Source organism: Falco naumanni, chromosome 11 (assembly GCF_017639655.2).
Source record: "Falco naumanni isolate bFalNau1 chromosome 11, bFalNau1.pat, whole genome shotgun sequence".
Classification (NCBI taxonomy): Eukaryota; Metazoa; Chordata; class Aves; order Falconiformes; family Falconidae; genus Falco; species Falco naumanni.
Window position 1 is genome coordinate 14,178,952 of NC_054064.1, and position 16,546 is coordinate 14,195,497.

At 34.0% G+C, this 16,546-nt stretch overlaps 1 protein-coding gene across 1 annotated transcript; it reads right to left on the minus strand.

Moving 5' to 3' along the window:
* Nucleotides 1-695: 695 nt before the first annotated feature.
* LOC121095698 (putative ferric-chelate reductase 1) lies at nucleotides 696-15,991 on the minus strand. The gene is made up of 16 exons (XM_040610873.1): nucleotides 15,977-15,991; nucleotides 14,953-15,148; nucleotides 12,702-12,838; nucleotides 12,309-12,400; nucleotides 11,225-11,333; nucleotides 10,544-10,570; nucleotides 10,159-10,197; nucleotides 9,308-9,352; nucleotides 7,881-7,922; nucleotides 6,346-6,387; nucleotides 5,405-5,443; nucleotides 4,540-4,575; nucleotides 3,444-3,482; nucleotides 2,774-2,791; nucleotides 2,177-2,212; nucleotides 696-788 (listed from the first exon to the last, which is right to left on the minus strand). The coding sequence occupies exons 1-16, from the start codon at nucleotides 15,989-15,991 to the stop codon at nucleotides 723-725; spliced, it is 978 nt and encodes a 325-aa protein (XP_040466807.1). The 3' UTR covers nucleotides 696-722.
* Nucleotides 15,992-16,546: the final 555 nt, after the last annotated feature.

Below are 16,546 nucleotides of genomic sequence, written 5' to 3' on the forward strand. Positions count from 1 at the left end.
TGGAGACACAAACTGTCAGCCATGGTCATGTTGAGTATTTGTGAGGCTGAGCACTGGCTTCCCTGTGTTCCTGAATTCATACCTACCCTTGTGCAACATTTCTAGTTGCATGTAATGATACAGAGAATATTGAGAGATATTTGCCTTTATTTTCCCCCCTCCCCAAAGAGGAGGAAGTCCAATGAGCATTCATACATGAATTCATGCCATAAATATTTCATGTGTTACTCAGCAACAATTTATATTATAATTATGTTAGTATACGTTAAATTCACGCAGTTGTTTTCCACAGAAGTAGCTTTATCTTGCACATAGGTCCACAGTCATGATTTTCTATCCTTTTTAATATGGATAATCAACTATCCTTCACAGCTTTTGGAAATTTGCGATGTAATATACATGGGGACTGTATCTACCTGTACGGGATTTATGGTGTGATACTGAGCCTAGAATCACTTCCTCTCAGTGCCATGACTTTTGTTCACCTTTTAGAGGATGTATTGTGTGGAATAGTTATTTCACTTCAACCAGTCACACATGGAAATACATTTAGGAGCATTCCAAAGAAAAATATTTGAACACCAATATCAGATGACAACTTCATGAACAAAAATTAGAGAAACAGAAATATGTGCACCCTGTGAAATACATTTAAATATGTAGGAAATAAATTATTTCCAAGTTCTGATGGCTCTGTTTTAGTGAAGTCTACAGGAATATCTCTAGTTCTTTTTAAGTTTACTTACCTGAACAGAAGTACTGCTGCTGCTTTGCTGTCTTTGTCCACTCTACACAGGAACAAACAAACAAACACAAACAAAAAAAAAGTTTTTAAGAGGAACTGCTTATGTACTGAGACATTTAAAAAAGAACTCTATCTTATGCCTACTAGACACTATGAAAGCCAGAGAGTTCCTTACGCACTTTCTTAGTTTATTTATGCCATCTCCATGTGCTACAATGTTCAATACTTCAATATATAAGGATCCTTCATAAATAAATTGCTAAAAGTATTTCAAGTGAATTTAAATATTTCTGTCCTTCAAATGTATCACACAAATTGCCACTGAACTTATATATATTTATATTCGTATGATGACCATTTTTTCAGGAATAAGCACAACAAACTTTTGACAAAGGCTTTGTCAAAACAAAACCTGAAAAGCTACAGTTACAATTTAACCAAAGGAGAAGTCACTGCAGAAAATCTTTCAGTTCCCATGAAGTACATGGCTTATGAGAGCAATCAAATATTCTTCTTTTATATATATATACACACACACATTGAAAATATTTAACCTGTGTAATCAAAACACTATACTAAATTCAGAAGTGAAACAACAAGGAAATCTTATTCCTTTCTCTGCCAGCCTTCATCACTAGTTATGGAAGAATGTAACTGAAAGCAATGATTTTCCAAAGACAATTTTCAGCTGGGGTAACCCGTTACTGATCTTTCAATGAAAGTGAGAATTTGTGGTCACCATCTGAAGGACTATCATATGAAGGAAGCAAAGCCTAAACTGTGGAGTGGTAGGTAGGTTAAAATTGCAATGGACCCAGAAAAAAATATGCCTGAGTGATATTCATAATACTTTACAAAAATGCTTTTAATGAGATTGGGTTGCAATCAACTTTCCAAGTGCCTGGCTATCAAGAAGTAATGTTATAAATACAACAGCAAACAGAAATTGACCTAAGTACTAACTAACAGGGTTATTTTTAAAATTTAAGAAATAATGCTGAAGTTGTTTCCATTAAAAAAATACTGTTTAAATGAACAAGGAACTGTGCAGGTTATGCGTATTTGATTTAATATCAAATAACATTCAAGCTTAAGTTCTAGAATTGCATCCTCCTTCCTGAGTGGACTGAGGTGGTTAATGCCTGCAAATTTTGAGAGCACTATGGAATTAGCATATAGAGGTTTTCAGATTTTATGACTGTAGAAAAAACAGCTGCACTGGTCTTTAATCGGCAACCAAGTAGGATGTCCACTTTGCTGTAACCACAGAAACACCCTACGACACTGCTGCAGTTTGTGGATATCTAAGATATCCATAAATTATCTTTAAATTATCCATATTTATTTATTCCCAAAGAGATGAACCATTATTTAGTTTACTGAGACAGGGCTTCAGGTAAAACTCAAGTATAATGGAGAAAGAATGTCTACCTGTATTATGATCCTAGTAGCAGAACTTCCCAAACTCTGGAAGAAAGAACGAAAACAAAAAAAAAAAACACAACAGGGAACATTTAATTTGACTTGTTTAAATGCAACACATTTAGCAAGTTGTTCTGTTTTTCTTGGGAGAACAAAGGGAAAGGTGGTACGTGTGGTGTACTAAGTATCAAATTATTAACATCCAGCTTTAAACTAGTTTATCATCAGCTCTGAAAGTTTGGGGAGGCAGTCCAACCCTACTGAATAATTTTCTACACTTGCATCTGCTTCTATTGCAGCTTACATGAAAAGCAGCAGAGTACAGGCTGTGCCCTTTTTGCACTGCCAGTCAACTTGGCTTTTCCAAATATGGTGAGCGAAGCTAAGAAATCATCATCCCTCCAACTCATCTCACTGCTACCTGCACTGGACATATATCAGCACACATATTAATTTAATTCCTGATCCAGTCATTTGTTTGCTGAATTATGGGGCATGAGGGACAAATGTAAGAAGGTAGTACACACCATCCTGAAGGCAACTGGCTTGACCCCGTAAAAACTATGTTGCTATGCTAGAAATCGTAAGAAAATTAAGTACACTTACCTGGGGGTAGGTATGACGCTGCAAATGAAACAAAACAATCTTTAATTATTTTGTCAAGGGATTGTTCAAACAGAATACTTCAGCAGAAAAAGGGCCCTGTCTTTTCAATGCAGTACACAACCAAATGTGAAAAAGACATGGGAAGGATAGCAGAGAACAAATACATCTTAATCTTCATTCAGGTTAGAACAACAACATGTTTGATTAGAAACTAGACATCAGAGAAACGTATATATCAAATGTTATGTCATACAAACTCACTTAAACTACCTTAAGGCTAAGCTTATTTTTGACTGACTAGGAGTTCCATATAAGCAGTGTGGAAATGTAGTAGTTTAAAATGATAAAGGAAATTAATTTACAGAAGAAAATTGCGATAGAAACAGAAAATCAAAAGTATTCAGGAACATAAACACTGTGTGCATTGAGAGACCTGGAAGCTGCACCTAATCCAAATATCTCTCCAAGTACTAACAGCAGTCTTAGAATCATGAGATTTGTAGTTATCTTACTACTGGCTTTGCCTGAAGATAATTATGCACCTAGGGTAAACCTTGCCCATCAAAGAGTTGTCTCTGTGTACCAGGAATCTTTCCGACAAATTAAGCATGCAGATATCTGAAAGATTTTTAAGTCAAAATTCTGAGTATTGTAGAGAAAAGCCGCTTACCACAGGTGGAAAAGGGTTGCTGTTGGCAATGACCACTACCTATAGAGAAATCAGAGAAAGCAGTTTACTCATCATAGTGTTTATTTAAATAGTTAAATACGTTAGAAAAATTAATAATACAGAATTTTCTAAATTTAGAGACTGATAATAATGCTCTGAATAATAATTTCTATAAAATACCATTTTTACAGAAAATTTTAATGCACACTACCAAGCAAAGAAAAATATGTATGTATACATGGTTTACAAAAGAGTCTAAGTAGGTAAAAGACTTGCTTCTAGTCACACAATGACTCAGCTGTAAAGGCAGAAGCAGGATTTCATATATTGTACCATATCCGCTGGCCTATATTGTGTGTCCTTTTTGATCTTCAACTTTCCAACCGAAACTGGAAGATCAATTTATTTTCTTTTTATTCAGTATCATGCCAAAAAGAGGCTTAATATTGAATTAATTCAAAAAAGTTAAGCCAAAGTCGTGTGTCCCCCCGCTCCTTTTTTTTTTTTTTTTTTTATGGAAACCAGTTTGTATTATCCAGTGGTATAAAAAGCAAGAGAAGATTCGGTGCTATCAAAAGTAAAGAACTGTAGAGAAGTATGACATTTTAAAAACGAATGGGTACACTTGGTGTTTACTGAACACACCACAGTATTAGGCCCAAGTTTCCTGGGGACAGAATTGAGAGGAAGGGTCCACGTAAATATTATAAGTCAAATTCAACAGTAATACAAATACTACTGATTTCACTTTGAGTCATACTCACTCTCCAGCCCCATCTGAATAATAATTATATCATCTATATCCTTAAAAATCTTAATCACAATCACTATCCTAACTTTTTAAAAACAAATCCCCATAAACATTTTTTTTTATTTTATATACAGTTAAGTCAACTATCAACAAAAGCCACCACAGCACAGCTAGCTAGTATAAGGCATCTAAGAACCAAACTGATTCAAATCATATGAATCAATCTGGGTTAAAAACTTTAGAAGTCTTAACCGGTAAAAGGAACTGTAGTACCACTGAAATAAAGAGTCATGCCAAGTTACGAGAAGAATTTTTTCCCCTTTGAACTGAAAAGAGAGTGCTTACCTTCTTAGTGGAATCTGAACTGCTTGAAGGGACAGACTGTAAAGAATGAAGAATCTTTGGTTAAGTAAATGCATGCCAAATTAACTACAGCACTATTTTCCACAAGAACATTATAGCTAATAAATTCTCAAGAGTACCAAACAAAAGATTCTAAACAAAATTATTAGTGTAGTGGCAATTAATAAATGAACAACTGAAATCAACTGGTTTAACTTTTTTTTTCTACAAACTCCAATTATTTTTCTAGTTTTACACAGCACTGTATAAAAGCAGCAAATGTTTTCTCTAACATAAGATTGGAAATTGTTTATAAAAAACCTAATCTATTGGTAAAAAAAGTTAATCTCTTCTATCTTCATCAAAAAAGAAACCAATCCAAACTGCAGAACCCACCCCCTCAAAACTAAAGGCCTTATCATTGAAATATTTACTGCAATAAATGGGATGCACCAGAAGAATAGAAAGGTGTTAAATGAAGTTTAAAATAATGTGCAGCAGTTTTCCATTTCATCAACCCACATGTATAATTGCACAGGCAAAAGCCACAAAAATATTTTTAATTCTTAGTAATTATCCCAAAAAAGCACTGACTTTTGGAAAATCACAACAAAAGTAACGGGTGTTCATTTACAGAATATAATCGAGTTTCTGTGCAAAGCAGAAGTAACAAAATTCTAACATCCACTAAACACGTGACTCATCTGTTGAAGTTATTTCCAAATATGATTATTACTTAACCATTTGAAGACAGTCTTCCTTCATCCCCTTCCATGATTTTTATTATTGTTTGGTAAAATTTGGGCATAACTCCTTAGTTTCTGAGTAGCTTAGGAAACTGAAAACTTGTTGGAAAGCACATAGTTACCTTGCCATAAATAAGGCCACTGCTGGATGAGGATGCACTCTGAAATAAAAACATAAATCAGGTATTTATTTATATAGTGATTTGTTAATTATATCTAGAAGTCATTGCTTTTTTCCCTGGAGGATGTATACTACAAATCAAACTGATTTCATCCATACTTAAATAAATGTAGGGCAATAGTAAAGTATACATACTGAACTTGCTTAAAAGTAAATGAAGTGAAAGTTTTCCAACTTTTTTTTTACTATAGTCTTAAGATTAATGTTGCTCTATCACAAATACAGTTTACAGTTACATATTAAACAACATTTAAATTATTTAATATTTAGAAATTAATAAAATTAATGATGTATTTAAAGTTAAGCATATGGTTAAGCAGTTTCTTGGCTAGGGTTTGAGATCCCAACAAACATTAGAGGGTATGTTGTCTTTCTGATAACATTTTTAAAATCATGAAAGCAAGTAATGTAAACATGTTAGATTTCAAAATATATCTGTTTTCAGGTGAAAATTAAATAAATGAGATTGACAATAGAAATTTCTCTACTAACTAAAGGATTATTGGATTAATACACAAAGATAGTAAAGAAACCCAAATAATATTGTACAATATGCAACATCCAAAGTTAATTACTCCAACAGATAAAAAGCATTATACAGTAAGAATGCTGACATTTTAGTAGGTTAATAAATTAGGCGTTTATAATAGGTGATGAGTAGCCCCTATAACATAAATTATTATGCTTCAAGGAAGTGACAATGTAACACCTTTTAATTTTGGGGTTTAATCTGAGAATACCACCTTGGACTACTACCATTTTCCTTAATATATTTAGGAAGAATAATATAGCTCTGCAGAAGAGAACCAAATGCAGTTTGCACTAAGGTGATGAGCTAACACAGTAGTAGACAATCAGTAAATACATGTATAACCAGCTTACATCTTTACAGGCGTTTTGGCTATATGCATCAGCAGCACCTCCCTAAGAAGAAAATGAAACCAGTTATTTCTCTTCTATAATTGCTTAAGAAGAAAAGGTATACTTTAGTCACCCTCAATTCTGACCAATCCTTATATAGGGTATGTAAAGAATAGATGACAAGGAGAGTATTGTTCTCTCCACTATTAATGCATGAACACCCATGTGTGAATGTAAGAGCCAGGCACATTAGCCCTTTGAATATTAGTGATTATCTAGTGGCACTCATGAAACATCCTAAACCAGGCACTGTCACGACATTATTTTAATAGAAATAAATTATAAAGATTTAATACAATGCTTGTTACTCAAACTTATTATGTATGTAAAAAGTATGTACACATATATGTAAAAATCAGGAGACAGAAACTGGAAAGAAACAAAAAATTAACACCTTCTTGATTTACAGTCTATCAAATATAAAATAACAGCATCCAGCATAAATAGTAACAGCTCCCTTTTTAAAGTAAATCTCCCTTATTACTATTAATACAATCAATAGTCTCCCCCAAAACTGTAATTTTGTTGCTCTTTGCAAAAACCCAATAGACATTGTGATGAATTTTACATTTTACAAGTACTGAAGACATAAATATTTTACATTTTTGGAAACATTGTTCCTCTTGGTGCTGACTCATCGCCATTTTTCTACTTTGAAGTGGCAACTGATAGAGCTTAGCAATAGAACTATATGACTAACTTTTTTTTTTTTTAATTGCTATACTGTGAAAAACAAACAAAACCCCTGTCATTGACACAGAAAGAGTAAACTTGACTGTTTCATTTATCATTCATGGCTTTTTTCTCATTTTTTATACTAAGTAAATGTTTAAGCATAATAACTTTGTGTTAAAAAATAAAAATCTTATCTTGTAAATGCTGAAAGGAAACCAAAATATTTATATATAATTGACATAAATCTGCAAGTATTTCAGTCCACACAATTAGTCACCATCTTGATAAAAATGCTTCAGCTATGTATTCAGCACCACATGAGAGCACTTTTCTATCTTTCACCTATTTCTGGATGACTGGCTTGGTGTGTCTAGGATTCATAATTTCACAAGTTTCCCTGCTGCATGAAAAGAATGAAAAACTGAAGTAGCCTTAGTTATTGTAGACATCTGTGTGATTACTTCTGGGGGAGGAACAACTTAGAACATGTAGACCAATTTGTGCCAGTCTTGTTTTGGGTAGAAGGGGAGAATAGACAACCTGTATAATGAGTGTAATGCTGGTGCAACAGATAACCCCTTCCGGTCCTTTTTTCATTATTCTATTATCTACATGTTTCTATTTAATTTTTAAACTTCTCTGTTTGCCAGCTACTTCAGATCATTGAATAAACTGTAATACTAATCTAGCTTTCTCTTCTTTATTTTCTATTTGTAACGGACACTCCCCACATGAACACGTACATAAATAATGCAATTGAAGGCTAGGAGTTACTATAATTATGTAGGGGACAAACAAATAAATGTAAGAAAAGTACTTACAGGGCCACATCCATTCCTGCTTATTGTATAAACTACTCCACTCTGAAATTAAAACAGAAGTCAAATATTTCCATGTAAAATAAAAAAAAGGTGGGGGGTGGGGTGGGAGTGGGGTGTGTAGGAAAAAAAAAAGCCCTGCTGTTTATGGCATGAAAAGCTGTGCAACTGACAACATGTATGTGCAAATATGGAACAAGCAAGAACAGAGTTTACCAGTTCACTGGCAACTGGCTGTAACAATTCCAATTTAGTATGAGACATTAGTCATCATCTGGATTTCATAACTTTGTCATTGGTCATGTGACCTTTCAAAATCCACAAATTGTTTTACTAAATGGTCTGTATATTAGAAAAAAACCAATAACTTCAGGTAGTTATGTGACAAGATAATCAACTCAAGTCTTCAAAAAGAGTATGTATTGCATATGAAAGAAATACAATGAAGAAAATCAGTATTTAGTATATATATCAAAATAATTGCTATGTCTCAGGATCTGGTAATTCCACTTACAAGCAGTGAAAACTGAACAAATGGAATATTACCAGATAATTCACTAACAAACACAATCATTAGTAAAGTAGTAAAGAAATATATCCTTGAGAAGCTCTATTCAAGAAACTGGAGACATACCAGAAAGCATCTGACAGTTCAAGTGCAAACAGGTGTATTACAGTGATGGAGATAATAGAGTAAAACTTAAGCATGTATTTCTGTGATTAAAGGAGTGAAAGTGATCAATGAGAATACAGACATACATACCACAGAAGTTTTAAAAAGCTAACTAGGCAGTGAAATACCCAAATTTTTGAACTGCAAATATAATCGGGTGTTAAAAGTGATACAGACGTTATACTGGCACTTTAATATATGCATGAATATCTGGTGAAGTTTGAAGAAATTTTGCAAGTTTTAATGGAGAAGACAGTGACACACAAGTATAGTTAGCCCTTTTTTCTTGATTATAAAAAAGAAAAATAGTCTAATGAATTAATAAGTACAGCTTCATTCTCATGCCAGTTGTCTCAAACTATAAAACCAATGGTTTGTGACTGTATTTGCATGCACATCTGAACACATAGGTAGGAATCCTCTAGGAAGATGGAAGGAATTTTATTGTTTTTCCTCAAAAGGGTCAAGTTACTGCTTGATAAAAATGCTTAATGCATGAAATCAGAGGTGGTGAAGCATTTTGGAGGTAAGAATACTGAGCAAGCTACTTGAGTTCAACAGAGTGTAGGTAGTTGAACCTAGTCCAGGTACTGAACATACAGTTTACTGGATGAAAAACCCTGGCATTCTGTGTTAACTAGCAAAGATGATATTTCAGTACTGTATTAAATCACCTCAGTACCCTGTAGCTACAGAATTTTAGTTGTTCAAGGTTACTAGAGGGAAAAGTGCAAATGTTGGAAGCTGGAACTCTTACCTTACTGCCCGAATAGCTGTTCTGAGAGGAACCAGAAGGTCCAACCTGTAAAGAAAGAAAAATGCTATTTATTATTTTGCAGAAAGATTATTTTTATATAAGTGATTTTTAGGAAAGAATTATCTACTTGGTGGGACAAGGAAGAACACACGAAGTAGTTTTCTGTGACTTCATTCTACCAACTGATATTATGAAAATTATTTCAGAGATGTTTAAAGCCAAATAATCAAAACTATACTAAAGCAGCTGGTATAAATTAACATATTTCTGCTGCTTGCACCCTTTTTTATCTGGCCTTATACACTTGATGTCCGTCATTGAGGAAGAGACTTCACTGTCAAGATCATTAAAAAGTATATAAAAACTTTTTACTGATATGACTGTGTAATCACTTGACATTATAAATGTAGGGCATATTTTCTGGGGAAAAAGCAAGAAGAAAAAGAGGCTTCTTCACTGAGCTGTAGGTGATAGTTTTCAGAAAAAAATAATAAAGTTAAATCTTATATCTAGATCATAATTTGCAAAAGGCAAGGTTTCAGATTTGTTGAAGTAAGTGATCTTGAAAAGTAAGCCAGCACTATGACTAAAAAGGGAAGACTGAAAAAAGAAAACTTCGGTTAGAAATTACTGCAGATTAGCAAGCGACAACCTGCAGGAGGAAACGGTAACAAGGCTGACAACCATTTAGAGAGTTTGGGATTTTAATCAGTCAAAGTAAATTGTCAAAAAAAGAAAAATAAACTGAGTGACAAGAGGGATAAAGGTGTTACTAGAAGCAGCTCTTGACTAGGTCTTGAGGTCTTGGCCAATTAGCACTATGGCAATGTCTTTGGAGAAAGAATACTTACCATGATGCATCGGCCTTGTGTTGTGTAAGTCCCTCCACGCTGCAAGAAAGTATAGGTTCCAGTTACTGTTTATTGACTGGTGTATAAATACCAGACTATTTTAAACAGGAAGTCGACTGAATTCACATTCATGGTCTGAGTGAGGAAGTGTTTCCTTGCTTACAGTACCTTACACATTGAGAACTGATGTTCACTAATAAAAAATAAAAACACCTTCAAAACCGCATGCAAAATTGGCAGCATAAATGAGCTCTTGCTAGGAAAGTTTCTTGAATGGTACCACATAATCTTCATGCTACAACCATGAAACAAGTGGACCAGTAGTATAGGAATTCTAAATCTGAGGTAACCAAAATTTGGGAAATTGAAGAGAAATTGCTCTTACCTTGTTACATTCTAGTTCTATCATAAGCTGTGGAAAAAAAAAAAAAAAAAAGAAAAAAAAAGAGGAAACATTTGCAAATTATTTACTGGAAAAAAACCACCCTGATTTATTATAGGAAACAGGAAATACCTCTGGTAAAGCAAGGGATAGAAGACAGGTATTCACTCTTGGTTAGACCACAAGGTAACGTAAATCAGTGTTGCTACAGTCAAGAACCAATATGGTAGATTTGAACATACTTCCTTTAATTTAGCTGCCTATCATATTTCAGATGTTTCATATAAGCATAATTCTTGACCAAAAAATAAACAAATGCATTCCTAAGAATATGCTATGCAGCTATAGTTCCCAGGGACTGGGGCAGCAGTTAAGAATAGCACAGTTACATGAGAATTACAGTAAAGTTCTTATGACCAGTTTTATTTGCCTTTATGATATGGATTGTTTTGATAACTAATTATTAGTTTCCTTATTTCTGTGGGGGAGAAATAATATTTATTTTATTTTTTCATCAATTTAGAAAGAGGACTAGATACTTAAATTAAAAGCTTTGAAAATATCTAATGATTTTGGCCACCTTAGTTAATGAATACATGACAACAAATGTGTGTCTTGTATCAAGTCAAAGATTTTTTAATTTATTGTATTAATTTCTAGTATGCCAATACACTCAAAACATACCTTCCTTTTACTTTTTCCTGTCCCATTAACTGATGGAGAATGTGTAGGTGTGAGAGTTTTGCTTTGAATTCCAACCCAAAATTTCTCCAAATCTTGAACAACAGTTGCACTGGAAAGGAAATAAAATAATTATTATTTTTCTATCAAAATATTTCAGTATAAAATACTAATAAACTCTCCTTCCCCCCTACTCCCAGCCAAGAAAATCCACTCTGTTTTGGTTTTAAGGGTATACAGTACAAGTTTGAAAAGAACATCATCATTTCACAGAACACTTTTCCAGTTACTGTATTGTCATCCAACATCAATTTGAAGATAAATAAAATAGGTGCTGAGGAGGGGCAGAAAAGGAATGGACTCTATGAAGGAGCACTGACTGCAGTGGAGAGTACCAGCTCAAATGTCCATAAAAATTGTCACACCTCTTTCCTGCTTCAAAAAATCTGTATCTATGGTTGTGAATTGATTTTCATAGCATTAATGAGTGGAAATGATTGTGGTTTTAATTTGTGTTCTTTCACCCCTTTCTGTATTCCTCAAGATTTAATGCAACAAGGCCAAATGCCCCTATTGTAAATCTACACTTCAAACAATATCAAGCTATCAAATATTTAGATGCTTTCCAATTACATCAAACATGCATATTGTTAGAGCAGATGCTATTTTTACAAGCTTCAGATCTGCAAGAAAAGTCACCTTAAGCATAGGATAAAATGAAAAAAGTTGAAATTGAATAGCATTGGAACTTCACTTATTCAGGGAACTAGTTAAATTCATATTGTTGCTCTTATAATTAAAGTGATTGAAGTGTAAAAACTGTTTACTCAAAGATCCATTAATAACACTGTGCTTAATGAAATTATTTACATATATTAACATCCATAGGACAGTGTTTACCTTTTATAATTATACCTTGAAATGGAAATCATGTTACTTAATGGACACAGTGGAAAGTTACGACAAACTATGAAAAAAACTATGATTATGGCAAGTCAAGAACATCAGAAATAGCAACACAAACACATTTCAAAATAATCCATAGAAATCAAATTTCAAGGCAAAAAAAAGTTAAACAATTATTTACATAAATTGAAGATCTTTAACATCATGTGGAGCAATCCATGTTGTTGTAACTTTCTGTTTCACATCTGAATTTGCTTGACTTACTGCTGAATTCTGCAATTAAAGAGAAATACATATAATTATATAAGATGCAAAAGTGACTTTTACCTTTATTATGAGGAACTGTCTCTACTACAACAGGTAACACTGATGTCCTCCTAAAAAGTGCCAGGTAGCTTCTACATTAGATTCATATCACATATACAAGATATATGTATTTCTTGAGAAAGTCTAAATTTTTAAACTCTACTGATGGAACAACTTTGCCATACAAAAAATGCTCACTACGTCTATGAAGTCCGATAAAAGTATTTAAAAGGAAATCAAGCTTAAGTAAGTAAGACTGAACACATACCGTCATGTTATGACATTCCAAGGCTTTAGTGTTTGGATCTGTAATTTTAAAAGTACCAACAGGAACATCTCCATCTATTTCTCGAGCTTGTAGATTAAATCCTTTAAAACCAACACCTTGAAGTGCTTCTAGAGTCACTGTGAAAACAGACATTTTGAGAAATTTAAGCTTCATACACAATGAAAACCTCTTAGAAGTCTAACAACTAATTTCCCTCGCCCCAAAGCACAAGCCTACATGTACAGGAATTACTTAAAACCTTGTACAATTTTTAAAAATGTTGTGATTATTACAGCTTTTATTAATTTTCAGGGGAATGGTAATAATGGAAAAGGAAGAAATTTGGAGAGGCATTTCTATGTAAAGAAACATAAAGATATGATTTACTGACAATTTTAAAAGTAATAATCCTTTATCAAATGACTACAACTTTCTTAATCTTATTTGCTTCCCATGCACACTAAGAACATTGGCCAATGGCCCTGCTGACCAAAAGGTTATTTACTTTCTGTCTAATCAGCCCTACAAAATCAAAATAGCTAGGGGTGAGAGAGAACTGCATTTCTTTCTACCTCTGTTTCAAAAGAAAAGATTAACTTTTGCCTAAGGCTACATTGCAGAACCTTTTGTGTGTGTGTGTGTGTATGTTACAACTGGAAAAAGATAAACTAGACAGTTTGGCTCTCATGTTCTATATTAAATGCAAAAAAATGATAGTTATGAACTACCCAATTTTATGCAAATTTTGTTACTGAAGGAGCTCACAAAAATATAGCAGAGAGCAGTTTCATGTTTTGTGTATCCAAATTAAAGTTAAATTTCAAGGGGCACAATCAAATTTGTTATGATCTATCACAAACTTGCTCTGCTAATGCCAATATTGCGCACCTTCACAAATAACATCAGAACAATGGTTTACGCCCAAAGATATGCGTAGTCATTAAAAATAAGGACTGATAAACTCAGAATGACACAGAAGTCAAGGCAAGGACCAATTAGACTTTGATAATTTAGTGTTTCCGAACAGCTGCATAATTAGTCTTCCAATTTGTCATCAACTTGCAGTTCTAATTCACCTTTTTTTATAGGTCTCACAGGAAGGATGACATCCAGCGTTTGAATGCAGTGTTAAATCAAGCACAGATGTGTTACAGCACACACTGTAAGTGCGCTGGCACATGCCATGCACTGCAACATACTCAATGGAAGGGCAACTTAATACAGCTCCCTGAGAACAGGTACCCGATGCTTACAATTTGAAGCAATAGAAAACTAGTGCCATCCATCATTTTGCTGGCATTACTGTTTTAAAAATATCTATCAGTAATCAAACAGCTCTCCCATCCTCAAAGGAGCTACCCACAGATGTTCTTCCAAGAATGGTAGGTATACCAGGACTCTAACGCTTCTCCATTCTTCTCCCTACATATCACTCTCTGTGGAAGCACATCCATGCCACTAGGTTCAGGTAAAACAGAATCCCAGCCAGACAGTAGCTACTTAGTGAATAATGCTCCTTTTCAGCCACTGAGATCAACAAAGGACATGTGATTCGTTACAACCCACTAATACTTCCTCGCTGCTTCTAGCAAATGGCTAGAAAAAGAAGCATTCACAAGCCACTTAAAGTGTGACAACACCATGAGATGGCATCACAGTGTGGAGAAACAAGGCTGTCAAGGTGTTCCATCCAGCAAGCAATTTGGATTAGGAAAACAAAAAGGTGGTTTAAGCCACCATAGCTCCACCTCCTGCAATCTGATAAAATCTGGGATGCAGCTCTTAGAAGGATGACTCAAAATGTCTCACTCTTGAGCTGTCTTATACTTCATCCTGAATCTTTATTTTCCTTTAAGTTGATGGCATGTGAATGTCTAATGACTAGGATCCCTTTGTATTGCAGAGGCCTGGTACAACAGCAAACACTCAAATACAAAGTTAAAAAGCAACTAGCTATTAGTCCAGTTTAGCCAGCTGTCCCATTTAATTTTAATTTTGTCAAAGACTGTAACATAAAATCAAGATATATTTATTAGATAAGGAAAATAAAAAAAGAATATATTTTCAGTTACACAATATACACATGTTAACATTTTAAAAAAGATTAATATCTCAGGTATAGATGAAAGAGTTTGAAATTGAAATTTAAAAATAAATTAAACTAGACTGAGACACAAATGGGGGAATTTTGGTGAAAAACGGTAATTCTGGGAGACACAGATAAAGGTTTTATGTCATTCAGATTATTTACCTTTGATTTCATTTCCTGGCTCAAAGTTATCAAAAGATACAGCAATAATATATGGTGGTGCAGATGACTGTGGTTCGGCTTCATAGTTTGGTAACAGAGAATCACAATCAATTGAGGTGTTTGTCTGTGGAAAACCAAGGATTCTGGGCAAAAATATCCCACAGAACAGAAAAACAAAGCAGGAGTGTCTCGTCATCTGTGGAACAAAAAGACAATATAGTTTATAGCAATTTCTTTTTAATAGTTATCATGTTTGACAAGTATTTGCTTTTCTCCAAGGTAGGAAACAGAATAAGCCTAGAAAGCTGGGCTTTCATCACATTCATCTGTTTTAAAGAAAATAAATCGAAATAAGATACCTATATACACTGACAGAATAGTGCAATAAATGACACAAATATTTCCATTTTAAAATATTGAATTATTAATGGAAGTTTAAATTCTCTGGTTACATGACAGCAATCCATTAACAGCCTCTTCTGCTGCATTATGGCTTTGGACTAGAAAAGGCTTGAAACAAGCTTCCTCATTATTGCGCTGACAGATTTAGCTCAGCTCCTTCATTATCCAAGAACTAAGACACAATCCTTAGTCTCTCAAACTGCTTTTTGTAGACATAACCACGGCAACCATGCTCTCTTTTGTCTGCTTGCCACTCCCACTTCCAAGAGACAGCCAAGAAATCTATTGTTAAATGCACTAGAGAACTCTGACAAGTTTTTCAAAATACTTGTTTCCTGAAGGACTTAAAAGACTTCCACAAAGTCCTTTGGAACTTCTAAATGTAAAATATACTTAGCAAAAATACTAAGCTGTTAGTACATGCTTCCTATGGGTTAAGAATAAATTATACCCAGTACCGAAATTCATAAAAATAACAGGCAGGACTGAAGTCCAGTCTTTAAGGACTGTCAGTGGAAAGTGTATTTTCTTTGAAATTTACTTGTAGTACTGACACCGGCAGCAAACTGTTTACAAGAAAGAACGGAAACATTTCCCAGTAGTAATCTCAGGTGTTTAATACCAGATTTTGTCCCATGTTCGAAGTCTAAGCATTTAACCATGGCGCCACATAATTTGTGGTCATTATATCTTAAGAATATCTCACTGTTTCAGTTACAAAAATGCTGATACAACTGTTAAATCACAAGAAGTATTTAATAATGCTGTTTTGCATGTTGTTTGCTACAGGATTACCTTATGGGATATGGAGGTATTTACTTGAGATTTTTTAAAGCATTTTAAACACAACGTGGGAGATATGTTCAATTTGTATCATCTACCTGTGCAGCTTAATTTGTGCATGAATGCTTAAGACCATTTGGGTTTGTATATGCTAAGGCAGTAAGTAGCAGAAGCATCTGCAAGCAGGGGAGCGAAACTTCAGAACGCAATTCCAAACACCCATGCACTTAACTCTGAACTTAAACGACTTTTTAAAAAGCCACTGAGTCAACAGATAATAAAGCAGGTCACTGTGAAGTGTTGAAAGATTTCCTATAGGAAGATGATGAAGCTTTGCACGGTGTCACAACCAGTAAGTGCAGCAACCAGGAAAGCTATATATGCACATTACTATGTCTTTAGAGCAGAT